Source organism: Colius striatus, chromosome 4 (genome assembly GCF_028858725.1).
Source record: "Colius striatus isolate bColStr4 chromosome 4, bColStr4.1.hap1, whole genome shotgun sequence".
NCBI lineage: Eukaryota > Metazoa > Chordata > Aves > Coliiformes > Coliidae > Colius > Colius striatus.
The window spans coordinates 20513454-20531843 of record NC_084762.1 but is presented as its reverse complement, the minus strand read 5'-3'; the positions used below and the strand labels follow the sequence as shown (position 1 = coordinate 20531843).

At 47.2% G+C, this 18390-nt stretch overlaps 1 protein-coding gene across 1 annotated transcript in view; it reads right to left on the bottom strand.

Annotated features, from left to right (window-relative positions):
- Positions 1-476: 476 nt before the first annotated feature.
- BMP6 (bone morphogenetic protein 6) overlaps positions 477-18390 on the bottom strand; it is a 95172-nt gene continuing 77258 nt past the window's right edge. The window contains exons 3-7 of the mRNA XM_061994701.1: positions 15002-15150; positions 13576-13773; positions 5029-5105; positions 1989-2099; positions 477-1898 (exon numbers count right to left, since the gene is read on the bottom strand). Coding sequence (XP_061850685.1) covers positions 1749-1898; positions 1989-2099; positions 5029-5105; positions 13576-13773; positions 15002-15150 — 685 coding nt within the window. The 3' untranslated portion in view covers positions 477-1748. The remainder of the gene's footprint in view (positions 1899-1988; positions 2100-5028; positions 5106-13575; positions 13774-15001; positions 15151-18390) is intronic.

Sequence of the window (18390 nt, the reverse complement as noted above, 5' to 3'; positions counted from 1 at the left end):
GTTCCCCAAGCTTCTTGAGCCTTAACCTTTTCCCAGCTGTAGGTGTTGGTGAGCTTGAAAGGCAGGACCACAGACTCTGTGGTGCCTTGGATTAGAATCTGGATCTGTTCTTTGGTGCATTAGATGTTCCACGTTAGACATAACCGAAAGCCAAAGAATTTACCCTGCGGAGACTGTCAGGATACAAATGTAACAGCTGTGTGCATAGAAACTCATGCAGTGAGTGAAGATGGCTACAGGCTAACTTGACTGATGAGTCAAGATGCTGATTGTTGTCCATCATATGGAGTAGGTTGGGTTTTCTTGTTTGGCTTGTTGTTTTGTTTTGTTGTTTGGTTTTTTGTTTAAAAAAGGCAAGACAGCAACAAACATTTAAATGAGTGAATTTCTTCTGGTACTTCACTGTCTGTCCAGAACTTTTGATTCTGTTCAGTCTGAAAATGTGTGAGGGTGAAAAAGCCACAGTGAGAGCCAAGTGTTGTACAGGCAGATGTATTAGATCAATGTATATACTTCTGCCTTAAAGAAAGCCTTTATTATCAACGTTTTTAACAACTTTCTAGTGAAGCACAATCTCATGAGTTTCTTGTATAAAATCCAAGTGGTACAATTGTTTACACTGAGATTTTTCTAAATAAAAACTTTTTAAAAAAGCAGTCTTTCTATAAATGATACAGCACAATGAATATACAGTGACAAGTGCAATAAATTATAGCTTGTATTTACAAGAAGCCTTTTAAATGCAAGACGTAGAGGTAAGTGCATTTAATACAAGTCGAATATTGATCAAAACAATTTGCTATTAGCTTCTGCTACACAAACGGTCGCTGCGCTGGGAACAGGTCCTTTATACCAGTGTGGTGCTGGCATGACTTGAAGGAAAAAGGTTGGCCAAAGACTTGCATATGTTGCTGATGTTCTGTCTTCCTGTAAATAAATTGTCCAGCTAGAGAATGAATGGCCCCTAAACTTTTACGTCTGAATTGCAGCTGTAGAAGCATCCCCACTTCCTTCCTGGGCACGTGGGAGCATCTGAGGCAGCGCTGTGTGGGGCAGGCAAGGAAGGCGTGTGAGAGGAAGCGCACGAAGTGACATCGCTCAGTCAAGGAGTGAAGGGACAGGAGCAGACAGGGTCTGAGCTCACACCAGTGTTCCTAGTAGAGGGTGCAGCCAAGCTGTCTTACACTTGCAGGATCAGACTTAGTGCTTGGAAGGTAAGAGAGCTGAAACATTTGCTTTGGCACAATTTAGGATGCTGTCATGACAGATTTCAGGAGGAGACTAACGGTCTAGGTGTTGCAACAGGTCCTAGGAAGTTAATTCCTAACCTTAGGAAATTTTTAGTCCCTTATACAAGACGTATGCTTCAGCTCTGAAGCACTAACACCATCTGGTAAAACTGCAGCACACATCCAAGCAACTGCTGGGGGGGCCAGGCTGCTCTGTGAGGGGAAGCCTGTCCCAGGCCACCACAGCGTGCGTGGGCCCGTTGCTGTCCTGCAATGCTGAGTGGCTGCCGCGGCTCAGGAGCAGCCCAGAAGGAGTCCAGGGGTTTGCTTGCATCCCAGCCTGTGCTCCCCATGTCCCCTCCTCCCACAAGGCACAGACGTCGTGTTCTCAGATGTGGTTCATCAACTGTTTAGGGATAGGGTATTTTTTTTCCCTCCAAGGTCAGGTAGTTTGTGAAAGCATGGAAGGTAGTATGGAAGTTCACGGTAGAATCCCAGAGTCCAGGGGAAGGCTGTTTGTCAGTGACATCCACAGGCTCTTACTACCATATTCCTGTATTTCTTCAAGATGACATTGGAATTATCATCAAAATAAAGAACAGATATGGCATTGAGTTTGGTAGGGGCACAGCACGGTTTGGGGACGTAATCGGGATTCATCAGGTGAACCTGGTGACAAAAGGAAAGCGCAGCTGAGATAAGGGTCACTCGTTTACAATTTCAGCCCTTGCTTTGGCAGGGGGCTGGGGGCAGCCTTACCAGGGTCTGCACGATGGCGTGGTTGGTGGCGTTCATGTGGGCATTGAGGGGGAAGGAGCATTCCCCTTCGCAGTAGTTGGCCGCGTAGCCCTTTGGAGCGATGATCCAGTCCTTTTTAGGAAACAAACAGAATGTGATTCCAATTAAAAAGTTGCCAACTCACAGACAACTGCATTCGATTCAGAGCAGCTGAAAATGTTCCGCTAATGTTTTTTCTTGAGGGTGAAAATGTGTTTTCACTGAAACTGTTTGGGTTTAGGGGTGGGATTTTTTTAGGTGCACCATGACTTTTCCATGGCCACACTGATTTTCGTGCCCAAAGGATGTTGCACATCTACACAACAGCCTCACTGCCACAAGCCAAGAGAGTTTTATTCCTAAAACTCTTGCTGGGTTATCTTGTGAAGACTGTGGTTTGGATGCTGCTCTGTTACAACATTTCCTGGGGATTAGGTTCCTCTGGCTCAGCTACCTTTCCTAGGCTGAGTTGCACCCTCAGATGGTGTCCCCTCCTGGAGAAAATCATGTGTGCGCACACACACAATTCAACAGGGAACTACATTGTTTTCTGGGAAGTGAAAACAATGGTGGTGTGCCTCACAGACACTACCCCACATGCTCTTACACAGGGATGCTGGTCTGTGTAGGATGTTCTAGCTGCACAACAGCTTCTCTACCTCTGCCAAACACCTAAAGGACAGCAGCACAGCCAGCCTGAGCTGCCTGTGCAAGCAGGTGTCCCCAGTAACAAGCTGAGTGCCACACTATGTGGCATTTGGGCCACAACAACCCCATACAATGCTACAGGCTTGGGGCAGAGTGGCTGGAAAGCTGCCCAGCAGAAAAGGACCCGGGGTGTTTAACAGCAGGCTGAGCATGAGCCAGCAGTGTGCCCAGGTGGCCCGAGAAGGCCAATGGCATCCTGGCTTGTATCAGAAATAGTGTGGCCAGCAGGACCAGGGAAGTGTTTTTGCCCCTGTATTCTACACAGGTGAGGCCATACCTTGTATACTGTGTCCAGTTCTGGGCCCCTCACTACAAGAAAGACACTGAGGTGCTGGAGAGTGTCCAGAAGGCAGGCAACAAGGTGGTGAAGGGTCTGGAGAACAGGTCTGATGAGGAGTGGCTGAGGGAACTGGGGGTGTTTAATTTGCAGAAGAGGAGACTGAGTGGGGACATGATCACTCTACAACTACTGGAAAGGAGATTGTAGTGAGGGTGAGCTTGGTCTCTTCTCCCAAGAAACACGTGATAGGACAAGAGGAAATGGCCTCAAGTCACCCCTGGGAAGATTTAGATTAGATATTAGATAGAAATTTTTCACTGAGTGGGTTGTTAAACCCTGGTATGGGCTTCCCAGGGAGGTGATGGAGTCACCATCCCTAGAGGTATTCATAAGCCATGTAGCTGAGGTGCTGAGGGGCATGGTTTAGTGATGGGCTTGGCAGTGTGAGGTTATAAGTGGTTGGACTTGATGATCTTAAAAGTTTTTTTCCAACCAAAATGATTGTATCATTTTATATAAGGTGATTCTTCACCAAAGGGCTACTAAAAAAAATTCCAGTGGCTCTGCCACTGACACAAAAGAGCCAAAGGTAAATTAAAAGCATTGCCAGTTATCAGGAGCCATTTTGCCTCCCTCAGCGCCAGGCTCTGCGGATCTCCCTGCTGGGGGCATGTACATGCACATTGTTCTTAGCCAATTTCCCCTTGACCTGACAACAGTTACCTTGACTGTTGCTACAGAAGACCTGAGCATCCAGGGACTGTTGCCACAGCTTTAGTAGCTGAGATTGCTGTTAGATTGCTAATGTGAGGATACCTGGGCATAGCAAAACCACCCTTCATTGTACTGTACTGGCTTACCCACAATTTGCTCCCAGTAAACTGGGAGAGCTGCTTTTCACAGACCACCGTCCTGCTACAGAAGCCAGTACAGGCTGGGTAATTGAGTTTCTGGTTTAATGCGGTACAAGGGAAGTGTTCTAAAGAACATGGATGTGAAAAAAGAACCAGTGGATGCTGCTCTGCCTCCATCCTCTCCGTACAAGGAGGATCTGGATTCCAACACCTGCAAAGAGCCCTGTGGCCTCTCTTTGGCAGCATCTTACCTTTCTGCTCAAGCCTGCAACTAGAAGGGTGAAGGCAGTGCCTTCGAGATCACGATCTTCACAGCTGGAACAGGCTTCCTGCCTGGAAGCAGGGCAAGTGAGCCAAGGAGGTGGTGGAAAGAGTGTGCTCAACTCAGAAACTAAGCCACTAACAAGAAATGGAGAACAGAGTCAGCATGTGGCCACAGTTGTGGCTAGTGGGCTGGAGTTGACAACCTACCAAAAAATGCTGCTGTCCCATTAGCTGGGAGAGGATTACAGCTGTGTAGCGTATTGCAGAAGCAGTGGGGACAGCCCTGGCATCCTGAATTATAATCTGCTGAAAACATCAGCTGATAGAAGTGAGACCTCCCTCACAAAAGTGCTGAATGCAAGAACAAATAATGGATTTTTATTAGAAAGAGGGCATTCTTTGAAACGTGGTGTTTGATGACACTATGTCCTGGTCCTAAATAACTCACTCTAAACAAACCCTTTGGCCTCCCAGTGTGGCAATTCAACCCAGTCTTGAGTCCACCTACCGCAGCCAGTGTTAATTGTGGGGTGAGGGGAGTACTTCAATACAACGGGCCAAGGTTAAAGTCAGGCTGATCACTGGAAAACAACTTGATTTGATTAAAATCACTGCTTAACATCAGATTTTTTTCATCAAAGGTGCACAGATAGGAGCCCTTTCCACACGGTGACTCCCACGAGTGACAGAGAATGACTGTATACTTGACTCTTGTAAAGTACTGAGCTTCCTCTGGATCTCATCAAATGTCACAACTATCAATATTTATTTGCCCTTCCCTGTGACTGGGTTTAGTGAGGAGGCACAAGGGACATTTTAAAGCATAATGGCAGCCTCGAATGGAACTATGGTGACACTGTTTAGATAACATTTCATAACAAAATGTCTATTTTACCCTGAGAGAAACATCACCCACCTGCCATCCCAAGTCTTGGAAGCTAACGTAAAGCTCATGCTTTCTGCACGCTGTTTTTAAGTCACTGCTATTGTAATCTGTTAAAAAAACAAAAGAACAAAACAGGAGTTTAGAAAGTAAAACAGGCAGAGCATTGCTGGAGGGCGCAGCTGGCCAGATGTGTGCTCAGCAGTGAGAAATGGTGAGTTCCCTCAGCAGCCTGAAAGACAAGGGTATTGAGCGAGATCCAAAGCAGGGCTCAAGTTTTTAAGACACCTCTGGGAATGGTGGCACCCAAGTAACAGTGAGTTGGTTATAATTCCTTCAGCTGCCTTTAATAACTTGACAAGATGTGCTTGTAAAACACCTCCAGTAAAATGACACCTTAGAACTCCATCTGCTCCTTGAGTCCAGCACAGGACACTCCTGGGCAGGCACGGACACCCACCCCATGACTGCTGCGTCCCACAAGCCACCCTGGGTGCTAAGCCCAAGATGCACACACTTACCCAGGGAGTTCCAGCCCTGGAATCAGGCTGGAATCATTGCCTCGTGCCCCTGTACCCATGAGCAGAAGCCCTTAAGCAGCTGCAGGCTCCCATGGACAGCGAGGCCATGTCCCTGCCCCAGGCATCACACACAACTCCACACGCCACATCTGTTATTGGAGCTTTACAAGTCTTGCTCTGAAAAGCCCAAGTTTTTCCTTCCCATAACCTGCTTCCCCGCAAATGACACAGGCTGTGACACCCTCAGGAGTAACTTGCTCCTTAGTGCCCATACTTCAGGGAAGAGCAGGGTGCAAAGCCCTGACAGCAGACCTTCTCCCTTGCCATGGCACAACGTACAAAGATGTTTCAACCCTGCAGGAGCTGTTCCTGATGGCCTTAAAAAATGCAGCTTTTGGCAGTGAGTGGAATTTCCCAGTTACATTTGTTAAGAGAGGCGGCCCTGCAAGCAAGCACCTGGAACCACAGCTCGTGGAGGAGCTGAGCTGTGACAGAGGGGCCTTTCACCCCACCCCTACGGCTGCACAGACCCAGCCTCAATTGCTGCTGGCTGATTTTGTCACAGCCTGGGTGGCCGCTGGGCCTCAGCACAGCACCCACAGAAGCCACCTTCACAGTGGCCCACCAGCCACAGCTTCCGGGCCCATGCTGCATGTCCCATGGGGAACACAGGAAGCAATAGTGGCCAAACCAGCCAAGCAGCCTGGGAGCCAGGGCCCTTCCATGCAGTCTCCTCTCCTCTCCTCTCCTCTCCTCTCCTCTCCTCTCCTCTCCTCTCCTCTCCTCTCCTCTCCTCTCCTCTCCTCTCCTCTCCTCTCCTCCTTCCCCTCCCCCCCCAGGCAAATGCTACACACTGATGCGTCTGCCTCCCCGCTGCCCTGGGGCTAGCCAGCCCCCCTCCCCTAGCACCTTGAATGTGGCTGCAAAGGGCACCCTCCCAGCATCACCTTCCCCAAATGTGGCAGCTGGGATGATAGAAAAATATTTTTACTGACTTTTTCCTTGGCTCTGAATAAGCCTTTCTTTTTCTTCCCTCCATGCCCCCCCCCCAAAGTTTGGGAACTACAAATGCAAATATTTATTCAAAAGAGAAACTATAATACTAAAAGCACATCCAACTGACATGAAGGGCAGCATAGCATCACAGCTGGGTACAGTTAACACTGAGGTCTGAAAAAACCCCACACCTCAAACCTCGCCTCCAAACCACCAAAGATTAGGGAGTTGTTTTTAGAAGCAGTTTGGGTTTAAAAACCTTAAGGATTGCATTTCAGACTTTCAACAGCTTCGCTTCAGTCACAATCAGGTGAGCAGAGCCTGTTAGTAGCTTGCTGCAGCACAAACATTCGCTCTCTCAGGAGCACTCAGTAGCAAGGATGGAGGCTAGTCTCTCTATTCAAGCTTTCCATTTTTACACCAGGCATACTTGGGAGAAACCAGGGCGTGGTGTTTTTTTTCACATGAAGCTTTTCAGTCCCTGGCTCAGCCCAGCATGACATTTCTAGCATGATGTATTTCTAAATTATCTGGTCCTAACAAGGGTAAAAAAATGAGCAGAAGGTAACTTTTAGTGGTCAAAGGCTTTCATTTAAGTACCTGAAAATACCACTTCACTGTTCTTCAGTGTTGTTTGCTTAGGGGAAAGCCATCTGTCTTTGATAGGGAGTTATGGTAGAGTCTGTTTACAACCCAGTGGGCAGAACAATGCTGCATTCCAAATCCAGCTACAACTTACCCAAATCAGCTCTGGGAAAGGGGAGAAGGCAAGGGAGGCAGAGAAAACAGGAGTGGTAAGGAAGGCTGCAAGCAATCACAGTTTTAAGAAAACATGGGGGAGGGGCAGGGAAGAGCTGCTTAACAAGCTACACGAAGCAGAACATGTTATGAATGTGTCCTCTCTCCCACTGCCTGAAATTGGCCTCCCAAAATGCGCCTCAGCTCACTGACTGGAGCCACCTGATTCACACTCTGTGTTGAGCGCAGGCTGCTCTCCAGCCAAGGTACATGCAGACAGCTCTACCCCTCACCTGCCCAAACTCGGCCTTTGCTTCCTGAAATGTCAACATACAAAACATCCCTTCTCCTGAGATTTGCACTCTCCCTTCTTTAACCCTCATCACGAGCTTCTGTGCCCTCTTGTTTATCTCTTTGCCTACCACGTCTGCTTTATGGAATCTACTTTAGCCCAACTTCAGAGACGTTACAGACCTTTCATCAACCTGTAGCAGTGGCTTTATGAATCAGGGAAAAACTTGGGACTTGACATATGCCCCAGAACCACAAACGTTGGACATACATCCAATTACGGGCCTGGAAAAAAGAGGAATCCACACAGTAAAGGGCTTCTGATAGTGAGTTAAAGCTGGCCTCCACAACACCTTTTCTCCAATGCAGTAGCAGCTACCCCAGACCAGCACTCTCAGCTGTTTCAGCCCAAATTGCCATCTAAGGTAGTTCACAGTTCAAGATCCAGCAGCGAAGAGGGAAGAGAGAAGGTGTCTCTCCTCGCCAGCCCTGCGGCAGGCGCTGGGGGGCTGAGAGGAGGTGGACATGTTGCAACCTCCCTCTGTGGGGACAGCTTACGCTGCCGTGACATGACCTGCAACAATTGTTTGCCAGAGACCTTCAAAATCTCTGCAAGTTTAGGGAGATGCTGATAGGGTCATTGTGGGTTTGAAAAAACAACAACCCAAACCTCTAGTTCTGCACATGAAAATATCTTCTAGGGCAGCACAGTTAAAGCAGCACAGTTAAGACAGCTTGTGTCTGCGGCTTGTTTGTACTGAACATTGTCTGCCTTCACCAGAACCCAAGTCTGACCTGCAAGCACAGATGTTTCTCTTAAGGCTGGACGCTGCTGAAAGGCGAGAGAGAATGGCATGACCCTAATGGTCTTCCTCCTACAGATACTTATGCACCACCTCAGATTTCCTATAACCTCTCCCACATTAAGTGCTGGCAGAGAATATATAAATATTTACTGGGGCTGATCCGTCTGAGAACATCCCTGCTGCTCCCAAGGTGCCAGCCTACCAAATTCCACACGGTAATTAATTGATCCTGTGATTCAAAATAGCTTTGACAGAGGTCTCCAAGGCCAGCCCCTTCTTCTCGGTGTTTGACTTTGGTGATTTGTCCGGATAAAGCTGGTGTAAACCGATCACACAGTTAATAACAGCCCACTTCACATGAAAGTGACCTGCTTGGGTGGGAAGAAGGGGAGAGGTCGGGCCGACAGGGATCTGCGTGTGAAGGCCCATTCAGAAGCGCCGTGCGCACCACTCCGGCCTGTGGCCTAGCGCTCTGCTGAAGATAGCTGTGAGATAAGAATGTTTATTAACAAGGCCTTTGCCACGGCAAAAGCATTTGGCCTGGTTTGCCTTCAGTGTTTGGGCGTCCTGCTCTTTGCAGTATTTAGTTCCTATACACGTGGGGGAATCTGCCTGGTGCTATGTGTGTCAGCTGGAAGGAAAGGGCACTTTGGAGGGCACTTCTGTTCTCATGGAGCACCTCACCCCAGTCTCAGAGGCCCGAGGAGGGCTAAAGAGACCCAAAACAGAGGTATTACAAGAGTTTCACTCAGAGCAGCAAGTGTAGCCTCAAGCCAGACGTTTAAATACAGCTCTCTCCATAAGGAAGGGCTGATGGGGAGAGATGTGCCTGAGGGCTGATGCACAGAAGAGGAGAGTTATAGCCACCAGACAAGCAAACAGCCCTGTACAGAAACCCTAACTCATGGGGGAGCTGGCTGTATGGCAGCAAAGTCCTTAGGCTGGAGGCTGACCCTTTGTTACATTGAAGAGTGTTCTCATCTCTTCAGGTTAACTAGAGGGTCAAGCTGGAACCTGGGAGTGTGAGCTAAACCCGCCACAAGACATGGCTGAGTGAGGGCCCTGCAGACCTTGCAGACAGCAGCGGAGAAGGGCCTGTGCTCTCCTCACATCCACCTTGTTCCTCCATCTCCTGGGATGGTGCTGCCATATGATTTTCTGCCTCAACAGACAAAATACTTCCTTTTCTTCCTGGTCATCTTCCTTCTGCAGAAGAAAAGAGCTTGGCTCTAGGAATGAATTGACACAGGACTCTATGTCAAAGCAGTTTATAACCATGGTGGTTACTCTGTTCCGCTTTACATAAGCCAGTCATAATTATGTGTTTATAATACAGAGAAATGAGCATTCTTGGCAAAAAAAAACCCTACAGACCATTGAGATTCTTATGCCACAGCCATAACCTTAGCATCTGAGCACTTGGACTGCAGAACAACAACTGCCTATCAAAGGGAGCACAGTGGGGTCTCAATGTGCAAATAGCAGCGTGCCTTTGTGTAAGCCTATGGATCACCAGATCCAGTACCACCCCAGTAGCACACTTCATGTGCTCCAAACTGCAGGACATGGAGTGCTTCCCACATTTATATAGTAAACGAGGCTTTTAAAAAAATACTGCCTCAAACCAACTCACAGCATCTTTGGGGAAAAGGGTTCATTTTAAAACTGAGGAAAGAATTTACAAAAACCAGCAACACCAGCCAGCTGCCTTGCTCTCCAAAAGAGATACTACCCTCAAGTCCTGATAGGCAGCAACAAACCTGCCTTGAGGAAGAGCACAGACCAAAAATCTCACAAGATGCAGCAAGAGAGGAAGACATGTGCACAGGAGGGAACTAGAGCATCCCAGTTCTGCACCCGTTTTGGGTTCAGGTGCATCAGGGCACTCTCAGAAGCACAAGACAGCCTTCAGGGTAATCCCCAGGCTCACCTCCTACTTCATCCTGGGGCACTTTGCCAACCTTGCCATGCATCACTGGGGCATGGATATAGGAACACACACAACTCAAAAAAAATCCCTGTGATCTCTTCAAAGCAAAACACACATATCAGTCACTAGTGCCTCTTGGGCTATTAGATCCAACCACTTCTTAAGGAGAACAGTCTAAGAGTATCACACTTAGAGAGGAAAATAAGCTGATGTAGCCTCTCTTTTCTAAACACAGAAACCAACCATACCTCATACCTTCAAATTCCCCTCCTTTCCCCTGCCTTAAATCCACAGAGGCTCAACTATACATCGTGGACTACTGAACTTCTGAATTCTGGGCTTTAAATTAAAGCTGGCTTTGAGCTAGAAGAGCTCAAAAAAGCCCTTGAGACTGTACAACGACCAGCTTTTTTCCCCCTTTTTGTCATTTTATAATTTTATGACCTGATGCATACTGTAGTCAAGAAAGCACTGATGTAAAAATGGCCCTTTTTGTCCAATATATCTGCTCCCTCTGGAGCTTTGAGTCATATTGCCCAATTTAATAGTAGTAAAAACTACTATTAGCACTGCAAAGCTTAAGGTGCTGGAGATAGAAAGTTGGAGCCTATCCTGACTCTGCTACTAGCATCACAAAACAGCAATGCAGTGTTTTCCCAAAGGGCTGTGAATGCATAGGAAAATCATCTCTTGTGATGAAGGGAGCACAGCAACTGAGCCCCCCTGAGCAGAAGAACTGCACAACACTTGTGTAGAAGTGAGGCTTATTGCTTATAACAGCCCACAGATAAACTACATACCCCCTTTGCATAGGAAAGTAAAGCAGGGAGCAGCTGTGATGCTTGCCTTTAACACTGCAGCTTGGAGACTCCTAAGGAAAAGCAGGACTGAAGTGGGTCCACCAAGCACTTGGGACCAGCAGATGGGCCAGCCTGTGAGGCTGACAGAGGGCTCCTGCGCCAGGTATGATGGTAACTCCTCAGGCAATGCCACGCTGGCACTGACTGCCTCCCTCAGGGTGCTCCTCCTGCCCTTAAAATCCAGGTGTTATAGAATCCTAGAAAGGTCCAGCTTGGAAGAGAACTCTAGAGATCATCTAGTCTAACTCCCTGCTAAAGCAGGTTCAGCCAGATCAGGTCACACAGGAACATGTCCAGGTGGGTTTTGAAAACCTCCAGAGAAGGAGCCTCCACACCCTCCCTGGGCAGCCTGTGCCTCACAGGAAAGAAGTTTTTCCTTCTCTTTAAGCTTAACTTTTTATGTTCCAGCTTATGCCTGTTACCTCTCATCCTGTCACTGGACACTACAGAAAAAAGTGTGCCTCATTCTCCTGACATCCACCCTTTAGGTACTTTTAAGTGTTAATGAGGTCCTACCTCAGTCTTTTCCAGGCTGAACAGTCCCAGGTCTCGCAGTCTTTCCTCATAAGAAAGATGCACTAGTCTCTTAATCATCTTAGTGATGCTGTGCTGGACTCTCTCTAAAGGTTCCCTGTCTTGTCTTGCACTAGGGAGCCCAGAACTGGACACAGGACTCCAGATGAGGCCTCACCAGGGCAGAGTAGAAGAGGAGGAGAACCTCCCTTGACCTGATGCCCACTCTCTTCTAAATACCTGAGTCTGGCACTTGTAGGGCATGGCATGGGAACCCATTGCTCTGCTGCAGCCTACATACACCCCAAGGACCTGGCAGTGGCTACTAGTGGGCAAATGGTGCTGGCATGCACTAGTCCAAAGGGCAAGTCCATCACCATGTTGGGCTGGAGCAATAGGACTGCACCAGCACATGGCCATGCCAAAGGCCTCATCACCTGCCCTGGAGGGAGTCCCAAGGTGGCTCTGGCTCCCTGCTGGCTTCCAGTGCACAGGGCCACTTTGAGTATCATAGAATGGTAGGGGTTGGAAGGGACCTTTAGAGATCATCCAGTCCAACCGCCCTGCAGAAGCAGGTTCACCTAGATCAAGTCGCATAGGAACATGTCCAGGCAGGTCTTGAAGACCTCCAAGGAAGGAGACTACACAACCCCCATGTGCAGCCAGTGCCAGGGCTCCCTCACCTGAACAGTGAAATAGTTTTTTCTTATGTTTAAGTGGAACTTCTTGTGTTCCAGCTTCACCCCATTACCCCTTGTCCTGTTGCTAGCTACTATTGAAAAAAGGGACGTTCCAATCTCCTGATATCCACCCTTTAGATATTTATAAATGTTAATAAGATCTCCCCTCAACCTCCTCCAGACTAAACAGCCCCAGTTCCTGCAGCCTCTCTTCATATGAAAGATGTTCCAGCCCCCTGATCATCTTGGTGGCCCTGTGCTGGACTCTCTCCAGCAGTTCCCTGTCCCTCTTGAGCTGAGGAGCCCAGAACTGGACACAATACTCCAGATGTCCTGAGCACGGAAGAGGAGAGGACAGCCTATGGATTCACATCAGCTGAGTTACAGCAATGCTGGCTCATGTCGATGTTTGGACACAGACTAAACGATACAGCTGCTTCTCCTCCTTGGCGTATGGTCCTCTCTAGCCACTGAAAAGCGAGGATCCTCTTGGAAATGAAGGGGGCAGCAAAAGCAAATTAATCAAGTAACTTGGATCGGCTTTAAAGGTTTGAGAGGAAAGAAGGTACTCAACGAACACAGCACTGCGGTGCAGGGCACAGTGGCTGGAAAACAGAAAAGACTTAGAAGATGGGACAGTCTCAATTTTCTGTCAAAATTTCTAACACTGTGCCACCAGCCTGCAACAGCACTCATGAGCCTGCTGTACAACACCTGCAACATGCAATGCTTCCACAGCAAGGAGGCAATTCTTCCTGCCTGCCTGGAAGTGGACTTCACTGTTTATACACTGCTGCTCTCACAAATGGAAAAAAAATAAAAGATCTTCTGCTGTACTAGCAGAGTTTTTCCAAAGAAAACTGAAAAAGGACTCTGATGGAAATGCATTATGTGCAATACGATAAATCTCACTGTACACAGAGACAAAATCTTTTAGATACTGCATTTCACATAACATACTTTTAGGCAAATACTGCGTAGGAAGCAACACATAAGCATAAGAGTTGTGGCTAAATCACCTCATCCTCTGAATTCAATGGCTGTGACTTCACATGGAGGTCTGGACTTTACCCTGGATGTCACTATGTCACACCCCCTCTTCCATCCCCTTGCAGATGTAGCCTGTTCCCTCAAGGAAGAGCATCCCACCTCACATTTGCCTTCTCGCTTTTGCACTCCAAAGCAAACAGAAACATTCCAAGAAGTCACCCCAGCTTCCAGACAAAGCAGGCATTGCACGATTACCTGTGACACTGGACACCCTGGAAACGTCCTGAGCCTGCGTGGAGCGGTTTCGGCTCTGCTGCCTGCGCCTGCTGGTCGCTGACCTCGTGGTCCGAATGTGGACCTCGCTCACTTTGAAGAAGGCCACCATGAAAGGCTGTTTGTCGTAAGGGCCATCTCGGCCTACAAGGCCTGCTTCTTTAGGATTTACACTGAAACCTTCAAACCAGACAGAAAAGTGAGTGTTAGAACAGTCCAGCTGGATTGCTCCTTCCAGCATCATGGCATCCCCACAAACACTGTTTCCTTCAGTCTTGCTCACATTCTTCTTTAACTAATGAACATTCTCTTCCTGCCACCATGACTCTGGATATTTCTACAGTGGCAACCCATCCACTCCGGATAAGAGGCACCCGTGTCTTTGGAATCCCTACTGCATCTCTGCTCTGGTTTAGGCATTGAAAAGATATACAGATAGATATATAAAACACAAAGCCCAGGTGTGTCATGAAATTAGTTCTGCTGCCTGTGAAACCCAGGAAGCAGAGATGGGACTGGGAGACCTTTAAGCAAAGCAGAAGGCAAAGATATGGGGTGCTTTTGTCAGAAGCACAAGGACAGGCTCTCATCCCATTGGAGAGGTGGAGGCTGGTGCTATCATTTCCTCAGGGAGAACCGTGGATGGCCCCTCTGGTCTCACATGACCCGCCAGGTTTACCAAATCCCAATATGAAGCAACAGGAAGAGAACATAAGGTAGGAGATTGGTTCCTATGGAGGACAGATGTCACTGTCACCTTTTTGGTCACCCTCTGCTTATCTAGATTCTCTCTTTCCCCGCTGCTTACTTTGTGACATTCAATTCCATGCCCTTTTGCAATGTCTTCTCTCCTTTTTCACCTTCTCCATTTTTTTTGTGGCTTGTGAAATGCTATGACTGCAACCACCCTCAGAGGGACCAGCTCCACACAGTGACCACATCTCTTCTCCAACACAGGGCTCTCACCTCAGGTTTGATGAGATCTGAGCACTGATGCACAGCAGCCATATGCCATAGCCCATATGCAGAGGTACACACCCATATACCTGTTCTCTTCTCACCCTCTCACCCCTAAACCTCACCCCAACTTGGATCTCAGCTCCATGCCCTCTTCCACCTCCAACCCAGGAACTGGGCCTTACCCCAGCCTGCCTCCACCAGCTCATCCTGGTACTGCTCAGAGATACCTGACCTCACTCATGGGGAAAGACACAGCCATCACAGGACAGCCAAGAACTGACAGCCCTCAATCTGTGCCCTCAGATTCCTTGCTTGTGGTGTTGGCTACAGTTGCCTGTGAAGGCAGGGTGCTCACCCCCTACATCACAACTGGACTCTGTTAGCACCACTTCTAGCCAGCATCTAAGAGACGTGTGAGATGACTTGTAGTAACTAGCCCATAACCTACCATCCTGGGTCACCACGCTCAGCTGCAGTCCCATGTTGTGCTGAGGGTTCATCACCCACATGTTACTGGTGGCAGTGACATCAAACTCCAGCCAGCCCTCCTCCGAGGCCCACACCGCCCGTGTGTCCAGCAGAAACAGGTCAGAGGCTCTGCAGAGGAGAAGCATAATGACAAGATTGTCAGGTTTGGGATTTTCTCCTCTGGCTTTCACTGTTACAGAAACAAACCCTGACATCGTTAAAAGTGATGCTAACAGCTAGGAAAAAACCCAACAATGCCCCTCATTGCCTGCTTTGCCATGAGAAGCACATGCTTCCACACGTGAAATTCAGGAGCACAAAGGTTTTTCACCATTTTCTAGGTTGGAAGAAAGCAATCCTTCTCCTCAGGTCTGTCTGTTTCTCCGGCGGCTAGGGATTAGTAAGGCCTTCTTCCTCCTGAAGAGTGCAATGCTAGCCCTGGCACAGCAATGGTCAAACTACTGGCACTTTCAGGCATTCAATGGCTTTTGTCAAAGGGGTTTCACAGCTCCAGCCCTCTTTTCACAACACCTCAATTGACCAAAATGAAAAATAATAATCAACAGGACAATTGTCAATCACTGAAGGAAAATGAACCTCTAAAGGCCTCTACAAATATTTTCCTGAGGCTTACCAACAGGGACTAGAGCACCTTGTTCCAAAGCTGTTAGTACTGGCTCTCCTTCGTGGATTTCATCTTCAATCCTATCAAGTCTATCCCTTTTTTTTGCAGCATCAAATGCCCATAAAAACTCAGTTAAATGAAATCAGCCGGAGAAGCATCCAAAGAAATCCCATGTATATTTTCTCACTGTATTACAGGAATAACTTTCCCATGCAAGAAGGCTATCCTTAACCTGTGGCCATCATCACAAAATGGTTACCAGGTGTCAATGCCATCTTCATCTCTCTTTCCCCTGGGATTTTTTTTTTCTATCAGTAACTTAATGGAAATGAGAAAACAGGGTACCTGTCCCTTCCACCTATCAAAGGTCAACCTCGGAAAAGTACATTTTGATTGCATTACATTCTATTTTTGGCCAACTGCTATGTCATATTCCCCAGCAGCTTGGTTTGCATGAGATCACACATGGAAAAATAAGCACTTCAGTATATGAGGGCTCCTAGTGCAGCTATTTTTACAGTGTGGAGGCTTTCCTCTGCATTGCTGGTGGCCACACACTCTGGGGTTGACTCAGCAGCCACTCCCACAGGCGTCTTTGCCACCGCTCCTCCAACTGGAAGAGGGCTCAGGAACAACTCTGACCTTCACCTCCAACAGCAGCAAGTGGCTGGGGCTGGTCCAGCTGCTACATGTTTTGGAAACCTTAAGGTTGAAAGAGTTGGGCTTTCCCAGGCAGGGTATATAAAGTGACGTGCTGCTTAAAGGAAGCTGCAAACAGCAGCTGCAGCTGAGACCACTCTTCCTCTCTCCAGGTTTGAGAGAGGAATAAGCTCGTAGATCATTCCCACTTCTGAATATGACTTACACACTGGTCCTCTCCAATTCTTGAAACAGCTTATACCTTTACGAGAGTTTTTCTCACAGCTATTCTGACCTTCCTCCTCACACCAGTTGCTTTTTGATCTCCCGTCCCACCTTTCCTCCTCTCAGTGCTATACTCTGCCTGGCATTTGCCTGCTCCACACAATGTCCCACTGGAGCCTCCAGATGACAATATCTTTGGTGTTGTGTTCTCCCAAACCAAACATGTCTGGCTGTAAAGCTGCTGGGAACTCTGTAAAAACAAACTCTCACGAACACTCAACCACATGGGATTAGTCAGGTCTACAAAGAAAAACACGAAGAGGGGGCTTAGAGCTTATATTCCCATTGCCTTGCACATCAGAGCACTGTAAAGCCTGACAGGACCACATGGCACCATCTAGCCCATTCCCTGAACTCCAGTCAGGATCAATTACATCCACATCACTCTCTGAGAGGTGTTTGCCTGACCTGATCTTATGAATTTCCAGTCTCAGGAACTCTACCATCTTTCCAGGACACGTGTATCACTTGAAGCACTTCACCTCTGCCCCAATATCTAACTTAAATGCCACAACAATCTCCCCTTCTTATTAAAATAACATCTTCAGTCTTTCTTTGCAAGACATGTTTTATAGACTTTGACTATTGTCATTGCTCCTTATAGACCCAGCTCAGATCAAGATCTCACTGATGCTGAGTACAGTGGAAGGATAACCTTGCGTCTCACAAACTATGCCTCTGCTTATACACCTCAGAATATGGTTTTGTCTTCTTCCCAAAATCCACCTTGTGAACTCACGTTCACCTTGTGATTCACTATAATCTTTAGACTCACACTGCTGAACTGCAAAGGACCCAGTCATTTCCTAGGGTGCATTTCCATCACTGAGTTTTCATGTCCAAATGCAATTCTTCCTTCTACCAAATTACACTTTTTCCTCCCCAGAGATTAAATCTCCATCATTATTAGATTACTTAAAATACAGACTTGCCTTCTGGTGAATCTCCCTCATCTTAGTGTCCCACACAAATACAATAAGCAAACTACCCAACCAGTGTACAATTCTACCTAACAACAAGAATGCTCCACTTTATCCCAGTACGTCACACTCGCTCTGGAAGGGTTGCAATTCCTTTGTAAAATGTAGAAAAATGGAAAACTGGGCTTTCCAATCCAGTTAACTCTGTACAAAAAGTTTCACACAAGACTGGTTTTCAGTCATCTCTGCCAGTCAACCGCCTTTTGTATTGTTTGACCGGACAAAACCAACACTGCAGGTTCATCCCACAGGTACTGTAGGTCATAGTAGCAATGCTAGCATGTAACACATCCTAACACTTTCTGCTTGAGCATGTTTTCAATTAATGTTTGTCATGCAAACCTCACCAGCCTGCACAAAATTGCACGTAATTTCTCACTGGTTTTGATTTTGCCATAGAGGTTTAAAAAATAACATTCAGTAGTTTATTTCTAAAGACAAAATTAGGGAAAAAAACACCCTTAACAAAACAGAATTTAATGACATAAAAAAGAATTCCATTCATTTAACTGAAAGTCTTTAACCACTACTTTTATTTTTTCGGGAATTAAAATATTTCATGTCCTTGCTCCTTTAAGAAAATCACCTCAAATTTGGCCAAGCAGTAAGTCCTTGAAAATCACTGCCCACACAGGCTCAACAGAGATTCAGAACTTAGCAACAAAGTCCTCTGGACTTTTTGTATGCAGGGAACATACTTTCTCCTCCTTTCCCCCTTGGTAAATCAAACACCATGTAATATCTGAGGAGAGTCTGCTCTTCCCTATAGCCACAGTGCTGAGAAGAAATACCTGTGCTACTGCAAAGAAAAAAAACAAAGCCATATAATGTTGAAAAGGA